We start from the raw sequence: 23703 nt of genomic DNA, 5'->3' as shown, positions 1-23703 counted from the left end.
CTGTGCTTTGAAGGTAATTATTTTATGTTTTAATACATAAAATTAACATGACAACAAATTTGAGAAAAAATAAAAGCGTATGGTGATAGTTACTGTAGCAGTGCCAAGGCGCTAATGTTACATCACCTAGGCACCCGACATAGAAAAAGAGTCCAAAAAATTAGAGAGCTTGACACTTCAGAGTCCCAATGCCTGATGTAGCGCCCTGACACCCTATTGTGGTGCCCCGATGCTACGAATTAACTGGCATTGGTCAAATTTGATGATTTTGAAGATGATTTTGCTTAAAATTTTAAATAAGAGGATTTCTGTACATGAGAGAAAAGACTTTTGGAGACTTTTGGGGTGTGAGTGAGTGAGAGGGGTTGCAAAGGATTAATTGGAAGGATTTTTTTTGCAAGGGTTCGAGAAGATTTCAAATGAAGACAATATCAGGTATTTTCCATAATACTTTCTTTTGTTCCAATGTTAAGATTTTCATGTATTTATATTATTATTTGATCAACAAGGTTTAGAATTAGTTATAACCCTTTTTATGTAGTGTTTTTGTGAAATATTTTGATCTAACTATAGTGTTATTTTCAATAGAACATGTGAAGTTGATGTGCTAACCTTTTTATGTCATTTAATTTTAATCCAGTTAATTGATCCAATAAAATTTATTGTGATATTTGAGTTTCAGAAGAAAACTTAGCGAAATAACTAGGTCAACACACATTTTCTTGGGAGAATATAAATATTGTTTCTATGATAGTGCAATCGATTGGGAAACATGAAAACTTTGGGTTTTTCTATGATTCAGGAAACTAAATTATAAAATTAAATTTCAATACTTCTTATGACCTCAAAAAAGGTTAAGGAGTAGTTTTGCTCTCAATTATCAATTATAATAATAACACTTGTATCAGACTTAAACAGAAACATAACACTGTTTCATGGAGATTTCTATCTAAGAATTTAAAAGAAAGAAATATTTTCATTGTTGTAGAAAAAAATTTTATAATTTCTTTTAAAATTGATTTAATTGGATAAAACAAATGGACTTTAACGATGATATGTGCCCAAATTTAAGAAGAAACCTAGTTCTTTGTGAGATAAATATTTAGACTCATAATCTATATACTACTTGATCGACACACTCACTTGTGTGAACTTGTGTATATTCGTATCACTGATCAAGCTTTTGCACAGTTACTTCAAAAAGATGTTAGTTTCTTATTTCAAGAAAATATTATCTAAAAGTTTAAGTATTAATTTAGTTTGTTTAAGCATGTTAATGTTTTGTTGTATTTTTATTACTTTGCTATGTAGATATCTTTTCAATTGCGACAATTTTTTCAGTTCATGTAGCCTAGCGCCGTAGCGCAGCTTTACCAATGTTGCAACCTTGTTTCGATAGCGCCACATGATTATGTTCCCTCAGCACTAGGTTGTGTTTTCTAATTATTATGTGGTTTTAATTAATGTTGTGTGTTTACTTATTGATTTATAACTACTATTTGTTTTGTGATTATTAATCTTGGGTTATTAGCTATTTTAATTAATGCATGCATTTTATTGAATCTATTAAACTCATACCATTTTACGCTAAATTAATATATATATATACATTAAGAAAAATGATAAACGCACAGGAAGAAAATGACCTGTTTAAAACACTAAGGGATTTTGTCAACCCCATAGTAGATGAAAACATCGGAGTATCAATAATCCTATTATTCAAGCCAAAGATTTGAACTCAAACACACAATAATCCTACATGACTTAGGTTGTTCCATTTATTCTTTAGAGATAAACCTAATGTATGACTAAACTTTTCATCATTATTGTCTATCACAACTCGGAATAAACGCATAAAAATTCCTAGCTAACTATTTCACTTCTTTTAAAATAACTAATATTATGAATGACATTAATTTCCTGACCTAGATAAAAAATGAGTTGATATATGAAGTTTGAGAGAAATTTAAGAACTTGTTTAGAAAATACTCACATCCTACTCTTCCAGATGAACTAATTATACAAATATTTTATAATAAATTTGTGAGATCATTGAGGTCTATAATAGATGATACAATAGAGAGATATTTAATATCAAAATCTTTTGATCAGACATATGCACTAATTGAGGAAATGACCAATTATATTCATTTTGTTTGTATTTCTATTTTGTATTATAACTTTTTATTTAAGTTATCAAATTAAGCATTTGTAACTATAAGATAAAAGTAGCTTAATTAATTTAAGATTTTGCATTTATGAATTAATCAACAATTACATCAATTAAATGGAATAATAAAATTTTAAAATTTATTGAAATTTAATTTCACCCAATAATAACCATTTAATTTACACGAATTAATAAGTCTTTTAATTTCAAGACATTTAGTTATACTTGAACACAATTGACTAAAAACTTATATAATTAATAAGTAATATTAAAATTTTGTAAACATCAACTGAAATAACTTAAGAAAGACTTATCATTTAAATTACAATACTTAAAATCAATATAAGATTTTATCAAAAATAGCTGAAAGAAAAAAAAAAAAAAAGGAAAAAGCTCATGGTGTTAAAAAAAAAAAGTCATGTAAAGTAACTTTGAAATGAGAAACTTGATAGTAGTTATAACATATAAAATTGGTGCATGTTATCTTCTTTAGTTTAAAAAATTCAAAATCTCATTGAAATTTATGCTATTATATTTGAAAGGTGAAATTCTAAATTGAGCTTGCATGATCGATTACTTTAAAATTTTAGTCAATGCTTATATGAGCTTTATCCTTCCATTGAAAGAATAATAAATTATTGTAAAAAATTAGAAAATTATTAATCAATGGAAATTCACATATTTTAGGAATATTGTATGAGATTTAGGGTCTATTTGAGGCAGCTGCAGCTTATTAATAAGCCACTGAAAAATAATCTGCTGATTAATAAGTTGCGGTGACTATGACAAATTTTTTTTTTTTTTTTGAAAAAGAACGATCGTAACTAAAAAGCTGCCACCGCACATGGGCACGAATGGTGTGAAAACGTTGAATTTAGTTGTTTGAAAATGTAATTTTTTTGAAAGACTGCCAAAATACTGTTTATCTAGACAGACCTGAATGCGTTTTCAAAACACAAATGCACCGCACCAAATAAGCTACCCAAACGGGGCCTTAATGTAATTATTCATTCAAACTTATTTCAAAATAAGCCTTTTCTTTAAAGTCTTTAAAATCTATATTTTATTTAAACTAATAATTGATGCTAAAGTAAATAATTATTTAAACCAGTTTAATTGGCATAGTCTGACAGTCAGTCTTTTACACGCGAATCCCAGCCACCAGCCACTTTCTTCCCTACCGGGCGAACGCCTCCTGCTTGTCGCTCGGCGACCCCCTGCCCTGTCGCCTTCGTGACCGAAGATCCTCGCTGGCCGACTACCTTCCCTCTCGGCCCGAAACTCTCGCCTTCTTGACCGGACAGCAGGGCTGGGGTTCGGATTTAGGGTTTGTGAAGCGCGAAGTGCGGTGCGAGTGTGACTGTGCGAACGCCGAACGACAACGAGAAGGCGAGAAGGGGGCTGGGGCTAGCAAATCCAGGGGAAGCTAAAAGGTTGACGCTCCCTTGGGATTTCGCTGATTGCCAAGCCAACAAAGGTATTTCTCCTACAGTTTTATGCTGATCGCTCTCCTCTTATCGTAACAGCAAAGGGAATACTATAACCATTCACATTTTGTAACTAGAAATCAGTTTTTCTTTGAATTGGGTCATTTACACACACAGCACACAATTCTTTTGTTTTAACATATCTCACACCCAAACTCTCTTGTTTACACACATGTCACTCAAATCGTTAGTATTACATAAAAAATATCACTATTATCACATTTTAGAAGTGAAATACTCCATTTCATGCATAGGTTTAATGCACCGAAATGCTATGTATCTAAATATGTCAATACATAAGAATTTTGTGCTATTTATGTGATTTTTTTGAAGGATACGGTTTGATTTTTTCCCCTTTTTTGAGTGTGCTGTTAATGGTTGGAATTTAGAAGGAACTAAGAAGCAAGCTGCTTCCGGGTTAAACAAATCTAGTTGAGTTATGGGTCATGTTTGACCCATATTGTTAGCAAATTAAATTGGCCGGGTTCGGATTAGCCATGTTTGTGTCTAGTTGGCTTTGGGTTAGTTTCGATTAGTTGATTCGAGATGATTATTGTAACCCCATGAATATTTATGTTATTTTTCAATGGAAATAGTTTGGCAGGTTTATAAGAATGTGATATTTATATTGCATGAGGTTTATTAGAAGCTTTGTTATTTGGAGCTAGGCTTTTGCATGAGATCCATTTTCAGCTTTTGCTGCAAATTGTATGCAACGTACGAGCGTAATCTCGGTAAAAAAGCTAGAAGTAACCTATAGACATCTCTTGCTTTTGATATGTATTTATATGACAAATGCTTAGTTCCTCTCTTTCTTCTTGCGGTTAAATATTTGTCAATTTTTGTGGTTAGTTTGAAATATCTTGAAATCTTGTTTAGTTTGCTTGGATGATGCTCTCTTGTTCAAATAATTGCTGAAAGGATCTCTCCTTTTTTTCTAACACTCTCATTTCTCAATCTCTGTTGCAGTACATGGCACTATTTCGAGACCGTATTGCTAGAGAAATTTGGAGCCACACACGCACAACTGAGTATACTAATTAGCATGTAAAGTTTTTTGTTTATATCTTACAATGTTATCAATATAATGTTGGATTTATTTTATTTTGGGCTAAAAGGTCATTTGTTTTATTATTAGACATATAAAGTGTTATTTTAGTGTGAAATCTTCATGATTTTATGTTTTATTAAAAGACAATACCCTTGGATGTGTCTAGTTTGATATTTGTTCTGTAACATTATTACAATTTATATATATACATAGTTAGAATTGGTGATATTTTTTTTAAAATTATAGGGTTTTCTTAAAAAAATAGAAAATACTCAATTAAATATGTTTTATATTTTTTATTTTTAAAAACTGATAAATCAAAACAATATCAAACACATTTTCTTGAAACATAAAACAAAAAATAAAACAAAATACAAACACAAAAAAAAAAAAAAAAAAGAAATCTCAAACAGGGCCTTAGTTTATAGCACTTTCAGTGTTTCAAGTTCTTGACTGATTCAACGAGACTCGAGGCCAGGTCTAAAATGGTGGCCCCTCAAATAAAAAAATGGTGATAGAATGAAGTTTATCAACAATTATAAATTGATGATAGCGGATTTGAGGGGCAGGGCAGGATAAATTGATCCAGGTAAATTGCTATAAATAATGCTTTCACATGTGCCAGTGTTTAAAATGTTGTTGCAAAATCAAAAAAAATATTTCAATAGTTGTTGAGGTGGTGAGTTGGCCCAGGACGACATTGTTGTTTTTTTTCTCATAATGATAGACGCTTCTCGGAGATATGCCTGCAAAGCTCACCTTTGAAAATCAATCTCTATTTGCAAATTAGTTGAGATGAGTGATTGGTCATATTTATTTATGGAAGATTTACACATACCACTCAGTTCCCATGTATCTATATATCTAACACCTAAACTTCAATTTTTACACACGTCACCTTACCTATGCATGACAAAGGTGTATTCACCTTTTTAAAGTTAAAATGGTGGTATTTTTGATGTGATATGAAAGATTTGGGGGGCATAAATGTAAAGTGTTTTATTTAGGTGTTGGATATGTAAATACATAGGAATTGGGTGGTATGTATGTAAATGCCCCTTATAACGTTGATCGAGCTAGAATCTTAGTTTGATCTCGGCAGCCCAAGCTTTTTGATGGTACATGGATCACATGTGTTTTTTGGCTCATGTATTCCTATTTCTAAAATAAATCAGTTATAAAAAATCTGAAATGATAGCTTAGTGTTTCGCTCTCCTTCAATTCATGTCAGTATCTTAGTGTTTGAGCACTCGACTGTTTTATTTTGTTGGTGCTCGATGAAAAGTCACCGTTAAGTTTAACTTTACAAAAACTTTTGAGTTTCATTGTAGGACAACAATTACTTTCCAAGGTATTCTCTCTCAATCTTAATTTAGATTATCATGTTTAAGGTGGTTTTTGGTTTTTGTTTTTGTTTTATATGTTTTTCCAGGTTCATTTTTTTTTATTTGGTATAAAATTTTAATTTAAATTTTAACCATAATTTTTTTGTTTTGGAAATACTCAAATATTTATTTGACAATTTTGAAAAAGGAATGAAAATATTTAATATTTTTGAAGGCAACAAGGTTGATTTTAAGATGACAAAATTTATACAATGAAAAGTGATATGAAGTACTAGGGTCGAAATATACTATTGTCACTTTGTCAAAGTTTTCAACCAATATGGTATGGTCTAATGCTGAGGCCCATTAAAATATGTGGTTAAGTCCCAGAAAATTACATATTGACAAATATGTTGGTATATAGATATATCAACACCTATAGGATTTAACCTTTGGAATCCCATTATTATCACTACCTAAAACTAACTATTTCAATGTCCTTCCAATTCAGTTTTAGTATCTCTTCATTCACCATAAATAGTTATTTATCTGAGCGAGTTCTCTTATGTATGAAAGTAAAATATATGAGAAGTTTTATAGTTAGAGTTTTTTAAGTTCTTAGGAAAGAAAGTAAAGTTGAATGGATATGAAAGTAACATTGTATATAGTCAGCTCTGCAAATATGCATTCCTAATCATTTGTTTCTTTGAAGCTTATGCATCTTACAGGAAAAAGGTTATATTCCTACAATTATCATTTAAAGAAACACATATTTGATGCCACAACTCGCCTTGTCCATCATTTATATTGATTTAACGCTTGGATATTGATTTTTTTGTTTTTTTTGGATGAATTTCATTTACACCACTGAATTCTTATATATTTACATTTCTAGCACTTAAACTTTAAATTTTACATATATATGCCTTCTTGTTTATGGTTGAAAAAGGTGTATTTTTGTTTTTAAAAGTTAAAATAGTAATATTTTTTTATATGATTTGAACGATTTGAATGCTATAAATATATAAAAGCGAAGTTTAGGTTTTAGATATGTAAATACATATGAATCGTGTGATATGTATGCAAATGCTTCTTTTTATTTCCATTTTGTTGTATGGTTATCTTGTATTAAATACTCATTTAAGTTGTTATTCTGCAGATTGAAAAGTTAAAGGCCATGCATAAGGAAAACAATATTGGTGATTCTCCGACAAATTCGACAACCCGGCTTCGACATCGCAAACGTTCTAGTGAGGTGAGTTTTTTGTCTTCTTGTTTTTTAATATTCAATTAGTACACCTATGTTATTAGTGGCATATTAAGATTTATTCATTTTGGAGTTTAAATAGCGTTGACTTTGCTCTCAAGCTATATGGTCCTAAAGAAATTGTCTAGATTCGTTGTCATAATTATCATTGTTTATTGTAATAAGACTGTATCTATATTGAATTAAAGTGTATTTCCAACAAAGATTCAGGGTGTATTTATGAACAGAACTCAAGGTGATTGTGTAAACTGAAAATTAAACAAATATCGCCCCTCTCTAGGATACTAAAAATAGCCTCTGAAATTAAGACTAAATAAAAGAATTAAAGGACCAATGCAATAGCTATGATCATACTTCTAGTTTCACTTTTCTGCTGTCGGTTTATGAGTTATCAGGCCAAGTGCATTGTTTTAAATTTCTTGCATGATTTTCAAATTTTGATTATTATAACTTTGGTTATGTGGTCTGTCAATGAGATATTTATCAGCATTGTGACTTGGATGTTATTTACGGATAAATGATGAAAATTTTATTGGATAATAAAAATGCTGAATGACCCAATTATTTTGAGCTGGTTTAGTCACTGGCTGCTGGCAGATTTTATTTAATTTGCTGAGATATTTTATTTTTTTTATTGCATTTTTCACTTGATACTGGCTAATGAACAAAAATTCGATGGTAAATTACAATATTCTCTTGTTTTCAGGTTCCAGCAGAGGCCTCCAAATCCGATGGATCTCAATTTCTTGTCAACGACCCCAAAAAGTACAAGTCAATGCTCGTCAGGACATATTCATCTATTTGGATGATAGGAGGCTTTATATTTATTATCTACATGGGCCATCTGTACATTTGGGCTATGGTGGTTGTAATCCAAATCTTTATGGCAAGGGAGTTGTTTAATCTACTCAGAAGAGCTAATGAAGATAGACAGCTTCCAGGATTCAGGCTTTTGAATTGGTATTATATACTGGTCGTGTGGTTAATTATTTTGTGTTTAACATATTTTATTTCCGTTTGCGTCTTTTTTCTTATCAATTTGGGGCATTTACATACATAGCACACAGTTTAGTATTTACATATCTCACACCTAAACTTCCATATTTACACACAACACTCAACTCCTTAATATCACATAAAGAATAACACTAATACCACTTTATAAAAGTGAAATATATCTTTTCATGCATAGTTTTAAGGCACCAAAGTGCGTGTAAATATGAAATTATAAGTGCGAGAGATGTAAATACATAAGAATTTTGTGCTATGTAAGTAAATTTCCCTATATTTTTACTGAACTGCAATATCCACTTTACGTGAAATCATTGGGTGCCATTTCTGCTTTGCAGGCATTTCTTCTTCACTGCTATGTTGTTCACCTATGGACGATTTCTTAGCCAACATCTTGTTAACACCATAACTACAGATAAATTGTTATATAGACTCGTGAGCTGGATTGTCAAATATCAGATGTTTATCTGCTACTTTCTTTATATTGCAGGTTTGGGAATCAGTTATAGTTTTACTTGATCATTTGTTCCACTGTCTAAATAAGTACTAAGCCGCATTGTATCTACGTGGAGCATATAGTCTAGTTTTTCTTCATGGCTTCGTGAATAAGATTTAATGTGCCTAAGCGATTTGTTATTTTCTTTATTTCTTTTAACACGGGAATTCACCATATTCACTTTTTTTCCAATCTTGTATTTGCTTCAGAATATGATGTTATCAATTCATCATTGCAAAAACTGAAGCAGGGCTGCTGAATATGGAAAAATAAAGATATGCAATTTATGAACATGTTTAAGAGAATATTTATTGCAACTTTGACAAGTCTTTTGTTTTGATTTGAAATAAAAAGATGAGATTGCATTACACTTTGCACTTGATGAGATAAAGGCTTGTCCTTTTTGTGAATGTAGTGTTTGAAAAGTTTAAAAGATCATCATGTGTAGCGAGTCCTGCTTTGATGATTCAATTTTGTTTTTATACAAACCATGTTGATACGATTCAGTGCCAAAATCGGCATGCTTTTTCACAAAAATTAGGGCAAACATAAATTTTATTTCTCGAACACTAAATCAAAGAAATCCAACACCAATAACTTACATGAATAAAAAAGGTAAGGACCCACAGTTCGAGGGGTAGAGGCGATCTCTCCCAATCCCTACAATTCGAGAGATAAGAAATTTCTCCTAAAGTCTAAACTTAAGACTCGCCACAATAAACTCGTACATAAACCTAACCCAAAATACAATAATTCTATTTGCTGTACAAAAGACAAAATTAACCATAGGCTAAGCACCGATGTAACAATACTCCCCTCCTAAAAGACATCGTGTCCTCAAGGTGTGAAAAGGCGAGCATTCCTCCACCACAATTGGCTCTATTTCTTTATCCGCCTCATCATGCACCATGAGAATTTGTAGTCTTCGATCTTTGCAACAGTGTCCTGTGATAAACTTCTCATCATACCGAAAACATAACTCTTTGGTTTGCTTCTCTGGGTGTCATGAGAATTTGCAATTTGTAATTTATTCTGAGCTATAGACATGAGTAATATTTTCCTTGGAAGCATAACATTGTGTATAGAATAATGTAAAAGGAAGCAACATTTTGTTTTATTTCTTAGTTGTAAACATATTTTATATATTTATATAAAATCCCATCTTTATAGATTAAGAATAGCTATAATATAGAAAAGTTTGTGTAATTAGATTATCTAATATCAAACTTTCTAATGTACAGGCTTTAGATTTATTACTTTTAATAACACTCCTCCTCAGGTCGAAACATATTTGTTTATCATGGTCAACTTGTTACACATATAAGTGACCCTATCTCTATTAAAGTCCCTTATGAAGATGTCCCCCGAGTTGTTTCCCAGCCTTTATATGAGCTATGTAAATAAGATTTGTTTCAATCTTTTCACAAACAAAATGATAATCTTTTTCAATATGCTTAGTTCGTTCATGGAAGACATGGCTTGAGGCAACATGAATTGTAGCTTTGTTATCCACCACAGCTTTGTAGGAACTATTATCATAAAACTCATTTCGGTGAAGAATTGAAGATCCATATCAATTCACTTGAAGTTTATGTCATTGCTCGATACTCAGATTTTGCACTATAGATTGTGACATTAAATTCCGTATCTTACGCTTTCTTAGGACCAAATTGCCACCAACAAATGCACAATATCCAGTAATGGAATTCTGCTCAATCTTGAAACTTATCTAATCTACGCCAGAGAAACATTCAGTAATATGCCCATCGTTCTCATATAGAATATCTTGTTTAGGAGTTTCTTTGAGGTAGCGTAGTATTTATTCTAAAGTTGACCAATGATGGATTATGGGAGATGACATTACTTATAGTGCTAACTGAAGAAGCAATGTAAGGGCGAGTCACTGAACTCTCTATATTTGTATGTCAGAAATGCTTCGGCACAATTCCCAAGGAAATCCAACGAACTAAGAGATATGAAAGCACGACCTGGAAGGGCCCACAGAAGGAAGACCAAAAGACTTAAATTGACCAAGTGCAGATTCCTTCGATCGAGGATTACAAGCTGACCGAACACATGTTGTCTGAGCCAATGACCAAGTTCTATCAAGCCAAGGGAAGGCCTTAGCCCAATTCTCGCCTTGGCATCTCTTGTCGCCTCATAAGCGCCTCCTAGATTCTTCATTAGGAGGCCTGTGGTTTTACCATCATATACTCTACAAATGCTCTGAAGGATTTTCTGTCAACGGGGGAGCTATACGTTAGATTGAGGTGATTCACTCTCTGCCCGGCACCTAGTATCATCCTGGAGACATAAGTTCCTCCTAGAGTCGATAGTTGACAACCAGGCCAAAGCAGTCGATTGGTAGACCCAAACCGACCGAGCCAAGTCCAGACGACCAAAGATTAACAGGAGTTGATCAACGTACCCCAACTCAGTATGGTTAGACAAACGTGCCTTGTCGAAGCAAGGTCCATGACCGAACGATAGGGTAGTCAAGCTGTTTATGTAAATACCCAAAATATCTTAGAATGCTCACCATTGAAGCAGGAGTAATCATGTAATTATACCTATTGTACCCTCTTTGGCTATAAATAGGGGACAATTCCATTAATAAAATGTTACACAATTCTCTCGTTCTACTATTAATTACTGTGGACACACTCTCTCTCCTCAGTTTACGCTTTATTCATTTGGTGTGATTAACAGGATAAATTCAGATTCAATATTACCATTCAAGATCATTAAAAGAGCTCATCCTTTGTAAGTTGTTCATATGAAGCATCAGAGTAGTACATGGTTTGATTCCTAATTTTTCAATTTTTGCTAACAAATCCAAAACATACTTTTGTTAAGATAGAAAGATACCCTTCCTGCTCATTGGTATCTCAATCCCTAAGAAGTATTTCAAGGAACCTATATTTTATTGTTGAACTTATTTTAGAGAAAAAATTTCGTTGATTATATTTCTTAGACATTGCCATTTGTTATAATAATGCCATCAAAATAAATCATTAATAGAACAATCCCAAAAGCAGATTGCTTTTAGAATACAATGTGATAATTTTTACTTTTTTGTATCCCAAACTTTTTTAATGCTTGGTTGAATTTTTCAAATCATGTTCGAGGACTTTGCTTGAATCCATATAATGACATCCGAAGACGACATAATTTCCCAGACTCCCCCTGAACAATAAACCTATGAGTTTGCTCCTTATAAAATTTTTCTAATTGATCATGCAGAAATACATTCTTCACATCAAGCTACTGCATGGTGCTAATTATTTTTTGCAGCCAAGGACAAAAATAGGCAAACTTAAGTCAACTTAGCTACTGGAGAGAACGTGTCCAAGTATCAATCCCATAAGTTTGAGCATAGCTCTTAGTAACCAACCGAGCTTTTAGGTTACCTACAGATCCATTAGAATGAAACCTAATTGCCAATATCCATTTACAACCAACATCCTTTTTATTAGAAGGCAGTTCAACTATTTTTCTTGTTTCATGTTTATTTAAAACATTCATTTCATCATGCATAGCTGTCTGCCACCTAAAATGGGATAGAGTTTGTTGAACAAATTTTTGAGACCTAAACAAAGTAAAGAGAAGCAATAAAAGAGCACCAAGTATAATATAACTGGTTATATAACACAAATGAGGAAATGAGATAGATGCATTGATGTTTATCTCTTCGAAGAGCAATAGGTAAATCAATGTCACTAGGAGGAGGATCCACTGATAGGATGATACCAGTGTCGAACTAGGACTAGGTGGACGATGTCGTCTCGAGTAAACATTATTGATAAGTGGTCTAGGCTGAGGCATTGATGGTGGATTGGATTTGAACTGACGATGTGATTAGAATTTTATGAAGATTTAAGTAGCGACGAGTCACCAAAAAATGAGATTTGTTCGTGAAAGGTGACATCAGTAGAGTTCATATACTTATTTAAGAGGGAAAAAATATGAATACTCTTTTTGCAAACGAGAGCATCCTAAAAGACACCTAAATGTCTTAGTGCAGTTTAGAAACTTGTGGATGAAGTTCACAAACAAAACAAATATACCCAAATATATGTGATTTAATGTGAAATAGGGAGTTCGGTGTGAAATAAAACTTGATAGGGTATCTAGTTCTGTAAAACAGTAGAATACACTCGATTGATAAAAAAAAAAACATGCAGTAGAAACTATATCAACCCAGAACTGTTTGAGTACATTAGTTTGTAGCAAAGAAGCTTTGGTCTTCTCAAGAAAATGTCTATTTTTCTTTCATCTATTCCATTTTGGGATGGAGTATAGACACATAATGATTGATGAAACATTCTGTTTTGTGTCATATATGTCTGAATGGTGCAAAGAAATATTATTTAGCATGGTCACTTTTCAAAATCTTAACATAATTATTGAATTGAGTTTTAATTTCAGCATAAAATGATTGAAAATAGGATAGAAACTCAGTATGAAATTTATAAAGTAAAATCAAGTCATGCAAGAAAAATCATCCATAAAAGAGACAAAATATTGAACTCAATTAGATAAAACAGGACAATGTCCTGTCGGTCAACCTTTTTTTGATTTTGAAAATTGAAAATAATTTTAAAATTTAATTTAATATAAGAGGTATATAGTTTTAGTTTTGAAAGTAGTGTGTTTTAATTTTTAGAAAATAAGACTGAATGAATCTCATTAGTCTAATAGTTTGCATAATTGCTCCCGATACCTCAAATATTACACATTCCTGAAAAATGAGTCTATATCTCGGCGATAGACCCAATCCGACAAACTAAGAGGTTTGTGACATACGTCTGCGAACCTTTTATGTGTGACTGACAAATTCTCCTATTTAATACAAAAATTAAATATGATTTATTTTACCTTAGTTTCAAACTCCTTATAAAGACAAACCGCTATAGTTAATTACATCCCAAATGACAAATGACTGAAGTCACTTGAGAAAAGTTTCGATAATGAACGTGGAAAAACAAGTGACTTGATAATGAACTCTTCAAGTATTAAAGGTTTAGGTTCTCACGCTAGGACGTGGAAAAATAAGTGGGAGTGGCTCAAATAGGAACAATTATTTTCAGGAGTACAAAGAAAGGAAAAGGTAGGGGATGCCAGAGATTCTGAGGAGAAAACCTCAGTGACTTCCCAAACTATCCTAATGTGTGGCTGAGTTTTAGAGACGATGTTGTTTATGTGTTTAATTCTATTAATTTTATTATTTGGGACTTGCATTTGCATAATATCCGATAAGACGTTCAATCTGTTCGTCACATTGCTGAATGACCCTTTGAAATTCATCCGTGTCCCCCTTGGTGGGTAGAGGAGCATCACGCGAGGATGATGTGATCCTAGTCTCAACAACGTTGATTTTTGTGAATTCTTTCTCCATATAATCTGACATATCATAATCTTCATCCTTTGTATACTTTCTTCATTCTTTGGATAACTGCGCAATGTCAGCTCTGAGTCTCTCCCTTGTGGTCTCGATCGACTTTCCTTTGATAACTTTAAGGTCAATTAGAGGTTTTTTATGAGTGTCATTTCTTTCCTCGAATACTGGTGTAGCCGTGTTGAAGTCCATTGGAATAATTGGATCAACCGAAATCATATTGATGAAACATTTTTCAAATCCTGTCAGATACTCCTTCGGAATCGTTATGTTCCTATTTTTTAGATTCTTCTCGAGCCATTCTTTGAAGCTGATACAATTCTCTATAGTGTGTCCGAGCAGTCTGTGGTATGGGCAATAATTGGGTTGATCTTTGTTGTCGACTTTCTCTGGTCTCCTTGGCTCTGACAATTTGAATTTAGGCATCCTGATTAGCTCCAGGAATATCTTCGCTAATGCGTTTTTTCTGAAAGAATATATTTTGTTTAACTGCTTGACCGCAGACGAACCTTGTTTTTCATCTATCTGATGTGGCCACTACTGGGATGACTGTTTGCTGTGTTGCGGGCCGTACTGCTGTAGATGTTACTGGTTGTAGTGTTGGCTATGCTGTAGATGCTGGTAGATTTGTCGAGGATGCTCGGCCTGAATATGTACTGACAGCTTGCCTTTATCCGCCGTTGTTACTCTCTTAGATTTCTCTTTGAATGTCGTCACTGGCTTTGGACTATTATGGAGAGATGGTGACGGTGTTGTGGTAGCAATCCCATAGACTCTATCCTCTCCGTAGGTAGCAGACAACTAGTGAAACCATTTCCCCATGAGTAGAAGTGAGGTCTCACGTTCAAAGGGTGATGTCAGTTGTGGCCAACTCTGTGGCTTTCGCCTTCTCGACCCTTAGAATTTTCTGGTTGTGCCTCATTTCCTGTGTCTTGGTCAGTCACACAGACTTTAAATTGGACCCAATCTTGAATACAACAAACGGAGGGACAAAAGCATCGACTGACTCTTTATACAAAATCTCCTTTTCCTTTGTTTAGCGTAGCGACTGTTACAGAGACGGTGAATCTAGTGGTAGAAGCAGAAACATTCCTGGGAGCAGTTCTAATGCTCTTGACAGCATACTTTACAGTAACAACAGAGTTTTTTTTAAGCAATACCCTCTTAGAGGGGGAAATTCTTTAGCAGACTTCAAGTTGAACTCGATAAAAGGCTCGGCGGTCCTATCTGTTTCAAACTTCATCATTGCGACGACAACATTCCCGAATTTTGCTTCAGTATGATTTAATCCTTGTCCAAACTTAATGACTGCCAAGTCTGGCAGCTCGCTCTTGCTAATAGCTAACTCCATTTCGGTGGCGAAAGAAAGATCAACTTTGGTGAACCGTTGTCCCTGCTATTTGAAGAATTTTTGGAAGTCAGTAACGTCCCGCGCCTTGTAATTTTAATAAAAGTACTGAAGTTAACGCACTTGTCTTATGAACTGAGCATCCTTTGAAATTTATTCATGTGAATTTTGTTCCAAATTTTGTATTATGCTTGGAGTTTAAATGAAGGATTGTGAAAGTGAAATTCCCGTTCAACTTGTTCACAACAAGCCAAACCAAAAGAGGAATGATGTGTAGGACCCGGTCCGAGACTAGGAGAGGTGACTTCGCATTGAACTCGCTTCGATAGACCACTCTTAACCTACCACACCTATTGGGGGTCCACCCCACTTAAAATCCTAAAGATTCTACAACCATACTGTTTAAGGATGTTTAAACAGACGGCTCCAGAATCCAAAGGAGTTGACTATACCTGCCCAAGAAAGAAATGAGCGAGGCATGCCAACAGAAGAATGATAGTCTGACTCATGAGAGGTATGGACATACTACTGATGTATGAAGACTAAACCTAAGAAAGAAATGAGCGAGACATGCCAACAGAAGAATGATAGTCTGACTCATGAGTGGCATGGACACACTATTGATGTATGAAGACAAAGCCTCTGATCATAATGGAGAGAAGAACTAGTCTCCGGCGGAGTCTCCAAAAATTGTCGGTCAACCTTTTTTTTATTTTAGAAATTGAAAATAATTTTAAAATTTAATTTAATATAAGAAGTATATAGTTTGAGTTTTGAAAGTAATGTGTTTTAATTTTTAGAATGTGAGACCGAATGAATCTCATTAGTCTAATAGTTTGCATAATTGTGCCCAATATCTCGAATATTACACATTCCTGAAAAATGAGTCTATATTTCGGCGATAGACCCAATCCTGCAAACTAAGAGGTTTGTGCATTCCGTTTGGTCTGCGAACCTTTTATGTGTGACCGACAAGTTCTCCTATTTAATACAAAGATTAAATATGGTTTATTTTACCTGGGTTCTAAGTTTCCTATAGCGACAATCCTCCATAGTTAATTACATCCCAAATGACTGGAGTCACTTGAGAAAACTCTCGATAATGATCAGAGATACTAGTTTTCGAGAATTCAAGGTTTAGGTTCTCACGGTAGGACGTGGAAAAACAAGGAAAAACAAGTGAAACAAGTGAGAGTGGCTCAAATAGGAACAATTATTTTCAGAAGTCTAAAAGAAAGAAAAGTTAGGGGATGTCACAGATTTTGAGGAGAAAACTTCAACAACTTCCCAAACTATCTTAATGTGTGGCTGAATTTTGAAAACGATGTTACTTAGGTATTTAATCCTGTTAATTTTATTATTTGATACTTACATTTGCATAATTGTCGATTATGCAAATAACCCGCAGAGATAAGAGGGTTTACGTCGTGCTATACGACAACCTCGAAACCTAAGACGAGTTAGGAATTAACGCTGCACAATATGGTTCTGCAGGAGCCTAAAGAGTGTGTGAGGATATAAGTCGCGCTGGGCAAGCTACCTCGAAGTCTTATAGGTTGTTATTTAGACTATGAAAGTTTAGCCGATGTAGACTTGTCTTGTTGTTGTAGAATAACGACCATCTCCACTTATAGTCCGCTTCCAGTTCCTCGTCGCGCTGCCCTCGAAGTTGCTACAAACTCCTCATCGAAGAAGCAGTTCTAAATTCTAAGGTTCAAAAGGTTTTACTAGGTGTGTTTAAGTGACAAGTTTTGGTTTTGTTGTCGTTGGGGGGTTAAAGTTGATTAGAACGACACCGGTTAGGATCACACGGTTCCCTCATTTTGGTATCACTATTTTTTTTTGAATTTAATTAGCTTAAATGAATTGTGAAACTCATTTAAACGGGGAGATCTCGTTAGCGACCGTTGGTTACCTCCTCCGAGGGACTCTCTTAAATTCAAAAATACGTGTTATGTTTTTTTTTGTTTTGTTTTAAAAATGTTGTTTAATTTTTTAAAATTGTTTTGTTTTGAAGATGAAATCGCAATCAGTGCCTCCATGATATGTTAGAGCAAGACTAAATTGCAGTAGAAAAATAACGATAAATAAAATTTATTTGCGTACCTGGCGTTTCTGCTGCTGCTATCCTGCTGCGTGTTTAGCTTACAAAACAGAATATAATTTGTAGGGAGTTTAAATAAATTGCAAAAAAAAAATAAAATAAAACAGCAAACAACAGAACAAGTAGTAACAACAACTACGAACTCTAAACAGGTGGTCCTAAGGCTTCCTACAATTCCAGATGGCAACTAGCAAGTGTGTACGGTGATCCTACGATCTCTTATGGCTCCGGGCAGCAACTAGTAAGCGTGTACGGTGATTCTACGACCTACTACAACTCCGGACAGCAGCTAGGAGCTCCGGATAGTGATCCTACGGCTCCGGGCAGCAACTAGCAAGCGTATACGGTGATCCTACGACCTCTTATGACTCTGGACAACAACTAGCAAGCGTGTATGGTGATATGATGATCCTATGACCTCCTACGGCTCCGGGCAGCAACTAGCAAGCGTACGGTGATCCTACGATATCCTACGACTCTGGACAACAACTAGCAAGCGTGTACGGTGATCCTACGACCTTCTACGGCTCCGGGCAGCAACTAACAAGCGTGTACGGTGATCCTACATTCTCCTACGGCTCTGGCAGCAACTACGGTGATCCTACGACCTCCTACAACTCCGGACAGCAGCTAGGAGCTCCGGACAGTGATCTTACGACTTCCCATGGCTTCCTATGGCTCCGGGCGGCTACTAGCAAGCGTGTATGATGATTCTACGACCTCTTACGATTCTGAACAACAACTAACAAGCATGCACGGTGATCCTACGATCTCCTACGGCTCCGGGCAACAACTAACAAGCGTGTACGGTGATCCTAAGACCTCCTACGGGGTCCGGGCAGCAACTAGCAAGCGTGTACTCCTACGGGTCCGGGCAGCAACTATGAACTCCAGACAACAACTAGCAAGCTTACACGGCCCCAGCACAACCCAAGACAAGGTGCATATAAAGGCTCTAAACTTGCAGCAAGTTCACCACAAAACAGTCCTAAAACAGTGACAAAACCATCCTAAAAAGGTACCAAAACTGCTCCGATTGTTGTAATCAGAATTGCTAGGTTCTGAACCAGTTACAGGCTTAAAAACAAATCATCAGTATTATCAGAAATTAAGTTCTCCTAATCACTTCCAGAAATATCTTCCTTCGTTTGATCACCTGGAAATTTCACCTCATAGTCAAAATTATTGACATACGGATTTTGTGTGTTTTCTGAAGCATCTTGAACAAACCTAACTTGTTCTGATGGAGTGCCGCTGATATCCTGTTTAAATATAACTTCACACCATAGAAAAGTAAAGTATTATGGTTTGGACTACCATTATCAGCTTGTGCAGATTGAGAAAAATTATGTTGAGATGGATTTTCTTCCACAAGATTAATATAAGCTTCATTCAGGGAGCAAGTTATATTGCAATTTTCTTGGGCAAGCACAATAGAAGTGGAAAGTACAACATTATTTGGAACCAAAGAATATAAGTTGTTTTAATCCAAACTATTAGAGGAGATTTCCTGTTTTATTGAATCCGGGAAAGGGTGCCTTATTAAGAATCTAGATTCCTTATGCAAGTATTGATGAAGTTGAACACCGGAGAATCCTGGCTTCAAAGTTTAACTAGGGACATCCGTGAAACCTTCCTGAACGAGTGAGGATGAAAGGAGGCGGAGGGCTTTGATGCAGGGAGGTTGGGGCGAGCATGACTCTTCATCACAACGAGGAGAAGGCGTCGAGCGGGGCTATTCGATCGAGCGAGGAAGGAGGGATTCAGGCTTGAGAGAAGTAGAGGGAGTTCGGTCGAGCGAGGGAGGCGAGCAGGAGATTTGGCTAGAGCAGGGATCGCGTTGTAGAGGAGAAGCGGGGCCGAATGCTTCGGTTCACAAAGGCGAGCAGGCATACGGAGGAGGTGCAGGGGTGTTCGGCTAGAGCATCGATCGAGTCGTAGAGGAGGAGCGGGGGTCTTCGGCGCAGCAAGGAGTCAAGCACTTCGGTTTGTAAAAAGGAAAAGTTCTGTCGAGTGAGGGAGGCAAGCAGGAGCTTCTCTCGGGAGAGTGAGGCGAGCGAGATCGAGCAGAGGAGCGGGGGAGATCAATCGCTGAGGAGCGGGATTCAGCCGAATTAATCGAAGGAGCGGGATCGAGTCGTTACGTGAAACAATTTGCGGGGAATTAAATGTTTTTTCATTCGCAATAGAGTCTTATTTAGTTGGTTATAACTTTCAAATAAATTTAATTAGGGTGAAATTAATTGAATCATTTGAAATTCAAAATTTTAATATTAAAAAATCGTTTAACCCTTGTTCAGCCCGAGTCTAGCCTGAATCGAATCCGAGTTGAACCTGGGTTGAACCCAGGCTCGTGCCCCACTAATTAAAATAAACATGCATCAATTTTTGTGCTAATTGCTCGCGAGTGAAACCATAGCAATATGGGTGTCCTTTCTGGCTAAAGTAGACGTCTCAGACGCATCGCACCATGCACGATTTTGACTTAAATTGATTTTCAACTTTCATAAACATTTTTCTTCCATCACCTTACCTGATGTATCTACCTCTAATATTGCTGATTCTAACACTATTAATGTTACACTTACATTACATTTAACATTAATAGCATCTACCATAGCAATATGACAGACGTTAAATGTAATGTAAGTGTAACATTAATAGTGTTAGAATCAGGAATATTAGAGGTAGATACATCTGGTAAGGTGACGGAAGAAAGATGTTTATGTTAGCTGAAAAAGAGTTTTGGATTACTTGTTTTGTTGTTTGTGGCACCTGAGTCAATGACCCTTAATGTAGAAGAGAAAAGAAGATAAGTATCATTTTTACCTGACTTAGTAAGGGCAGTGACAGAGGTAGATTTCTTGGATGCTTCCTGGAATTGGATGAATATAACATATTCATCTTCAAAAATCGAGAGTCTGACTTTGAGAGGCTTCATTATTTGTGATCATGTGAGCTGATTGTGATCTAAAATCTTTCAGATTCTTTTTGAGCAATTTCTGACACATTATCTTCGTATGACCAGTTTCATGGTGGTAGTAACAACTTGCATGCGAGCCTTGATTTCCATAATTGCCTTGAGAGCAAGGTTTACTGATATCTGCATATTTCTTGCTAACAACAACACTAGATAGTTATACCAATGAAGTCTGAGAACTTTGAATAGCATGCAACACTCTTGTATAGGTTTTCCTTATAGAAGTAACTCTAGGGTTAGATTAGATTTTTGATTTGATACCTTCATATTGAGATTTGCAGTCAACTATAAAACTCTTAAAAAGTATTTGTTCTTTTTGAGCCTATTGAATCTGAACATTAGTACTCAAGGGCAATAGTGCATTCAGTTCTTCATAAACATATTTAAAGTGCATGTGTTAAGTGATTAATCTGTTGCTTAGCTCGATAGAACTTCTTGTATGCATAAAAATTCAAGAAATATTCTCTCTCAGAACACACAAATGCCAATTCCTTCATCACATTTTTAATAGTCTCAATGAGTAATATGATCGATTGATCAGGTTCGATGGAGTTCTATATTTATATCAAAACTGGGCATCAACTCTCATCCACTCAAAATGATTCAAATCGGTCTCAACCATGGGATTATCAATGAGTTGATTCCCTTGAGAAGTAGTTTTCAAGTAGAGTTTCATAGTTTTTTTTTAATAAAAATAATTGGTGTCATTTAACTTTTCCTTTGTAATTTTAGTCATTGATGAAACCTTTTATAACATATTTTTGTTCAATAACCATGTTTATCACCAATGATGGCTTCCTCAACGTGCTAGTGAATCAAACACCAGAGACGGGCGATTTCGAGCCGTTGGAGACAAATGACTCGATGGACAATTCAATAATCATCGAAGACAAATAAATGCGACGAACACCGTCGCAGAAGATGATCACTCATGATGGTTGATGACACTCAAGACGAAGCATATGAAGATTCAAGAGATGCCCTAATCTTGTCGTAGGATGAAGAGGAAGCTTTAAACATTGCATGTAAAGCCGCACAATTCAAATGAAGCTCAACGACGCATAGAGAGAGTTTATCTTGTGAGTGAAATTCATGAACAAATTCGTATAATCAAAAATCAATGGTGTAAGGGGAATGACAACTTGTTATAGATAATGGCTAGAGAGGGGTGAGTTATATTGGTGAACGATTAAAGGGATTTGATTGATATGATAGCAGCCAATCTAAACATCTCTCTTGAATTTATTAGGAACATTCAGGTTAAACATCATTGTCCTTCATTGACATCTTTTTGAAGTCAATAAATTATTTTTTTAAGAGCTGAAGAGGAGGCTTGATGGATAATATCATCGATGGAGTAATTGTAGAACTAAGATTAATAATTTCTGAAAAATTATTGATACATATGATTTTATTAAGATGAAAAGATAATTTTGATATCTTTATAAAAAGTTTGAAATATGTGGATGAACTATGAGTGTCATTTAACTAAGCAATTTCAAGTGCCTTTGAAAAATCATCATCGAACAGGAGAAATAGAATGTATGCCTAGATGAGTAAAGATCGGGCAGGGACCCTAAATGCATGAGTGAATTAACTTAAAAGGATGAAGATAATAGTAATAGAGGATGGAAAGGAAAAGCGATGATGTGTTTACTCCGCTCACATGTGTGACATTCAAATTTTGTTGCTGCCAAACCTTGGGATCAATGTGCATAGTCTATAGCGATATACTTATTCCAAAATTTTAGTAGGGTACTATAGTAACTTAGATGAACAAATACTTTACTATAGAGAAAATAGGTTAGAGTACATATATACACCTTGAAATATTTTTTTCTTGGACGTAAATATAGCTGGAAAAAACTACATTGTCTTGGCATTCTCATAAAACATTAGTACGAATGTAATAGAAGTTTTGAGATTATTCAACAAACAGGTGAGAATGACAATCATATGGTTGTTGTCTAGAGAATTTAATGATGTTATCATGAGCCAAATGGGAGGGATCAAGATGGGAAGAGTTTATTATGATAACCAATTAGAAAATAAGGCTCTCGATAATAATTGGTAACTAGGTTTATTGAACGCATAGACGTATCGATTATAAAGGATGGCTTTAATAAGGTAAAGGAGTATGAAAGGCCGTGATATCATGTTATATAATGAAATAGAAGAGGAAAGAATGTTAGGGCATTGATAGTAATTGCTAAGGTCAACTGGCGAAGCTAGGGGTTGGAGGGGAGGCAATGCTCAACTAGCAAAGTTATACAAGTCAATTCATTGTATTTCTATAGAACATATTCTAACAATTGGACAATCTCAATGTTGTGATTTGGTTGTCGATGGTGTGAGCAGTGGCACTAGTGGATGGGATAGCGTGTGTGGCAGCATATGTGTAGGTGACACATGAGAAATGGGATATAACATGTAGCTGAATGACACACAAGTTTTAATGCGTAAGCATTAATAATACATGTTAGTGTGACATTGGGGTATGCCAGAGGTGTTGAAGAGAATTATACACGCATGGGTGTTGCCGGGGTGTGACATTACTTTGCGAGTGCGAGCCACACTGACCTTGGGATGTGAAATTTCAGAAGTCCTTGGTTGTGGGGTGAGTGCAATAATAGGTCATATAGGATTAATCAGAGAGTGGCTATGTTTTTCCTGATTTGATATCATGTTGAGAGGAATGGAATTTTTATTTATATTAACTAAATAGGATGCTCTTATAATATGCGAAGAGAGTATAAAATGGAAATAAAAAAAGAAGAATAACTTTTTCAATCAAGAGTATATCAAATCATATTTTCTTAATACAAGTATTTTTCAACAAGTAACCGCTGAATAATTTACCTCATTTTCTTTTCAGAAATAAGAAAACAATATTTCTCTTTCTTCTATTGCTTGCGACAATTGATGTTAGGATACTATCAAGCCACCTAGGGGCAGAAATCTTGGGATTACTGCAAATGATGCATTGCTAAGGTTGGAAATTATGCGGTTGGCAACCTATGGCCTGCTGTTTGGTAGATTTAGTAAACACCTACAATATTGTTTTCT

The 23703-nt window shown here is 34.9% G+C and overlaps 1 protein-coding gene across 3 annotated transcripts in view; it reads left to right on the top strand.

Annotated features, from left to right (window-relative positions):
- The first annotated feature begins 3312 nt into the window (after window positions 1-3312).
- The window catches only part of LOC110028842 (phosphatidate cytidylyltransferase 1-like), a 60933-nt gene continuing 40542 nt past the window's right edge, over window positions 3313-23703 (top strand). For 2 of the 3 annotated variants that reach the window (XM_020730857.1, XM_020730855.1), the window contains exons 1-5: window positions 3313-3647; window positions 4627-4704; window positions 7193-7288; window positions 8007-8260; window positions 8650-8801. In XM_020730857.1, the coding sequence (XP_020586516.1) occupies window positions 7211-7288; window positions 8007-8260; window positions 8650-8801 (484 nt within the window). In that variant the 5' untranslated portion in view covers window positions 3313-3647; window positions 4627-4704; window positions 7193-7210. The remainder of the gene's footprint in view (window positions 3648-4626; window positions 4705-7192; window positions 7289-8006; window positions 8261-8649; window positions 8802-23703) is intronic. The other variant, XM_020730858.1, reaches the window with a different exon arrangement.

The sequence above is a fragment of the Phalaenopsis equestris genome, unplaced genomic scaffold, assembly GCF_001263595.1.
Source record: "Phalaenopsis equestris unplaced genomic scaffold, ASM126359v1 Scaffold000533, whole genome shotgun sequence".
NCBI classification, from domain to species: Eukaryota; Viridiplantae; Streptophyta; class Magnoliopsida; order Asparagales; family Orchidaceae; genus Phalaenopsis; species Phalaenopsis equestris.
Note: the sequence above shows the minus strand (reverse complement) of the source record. Positions and strands in the feature narration are given on the sequence as shown.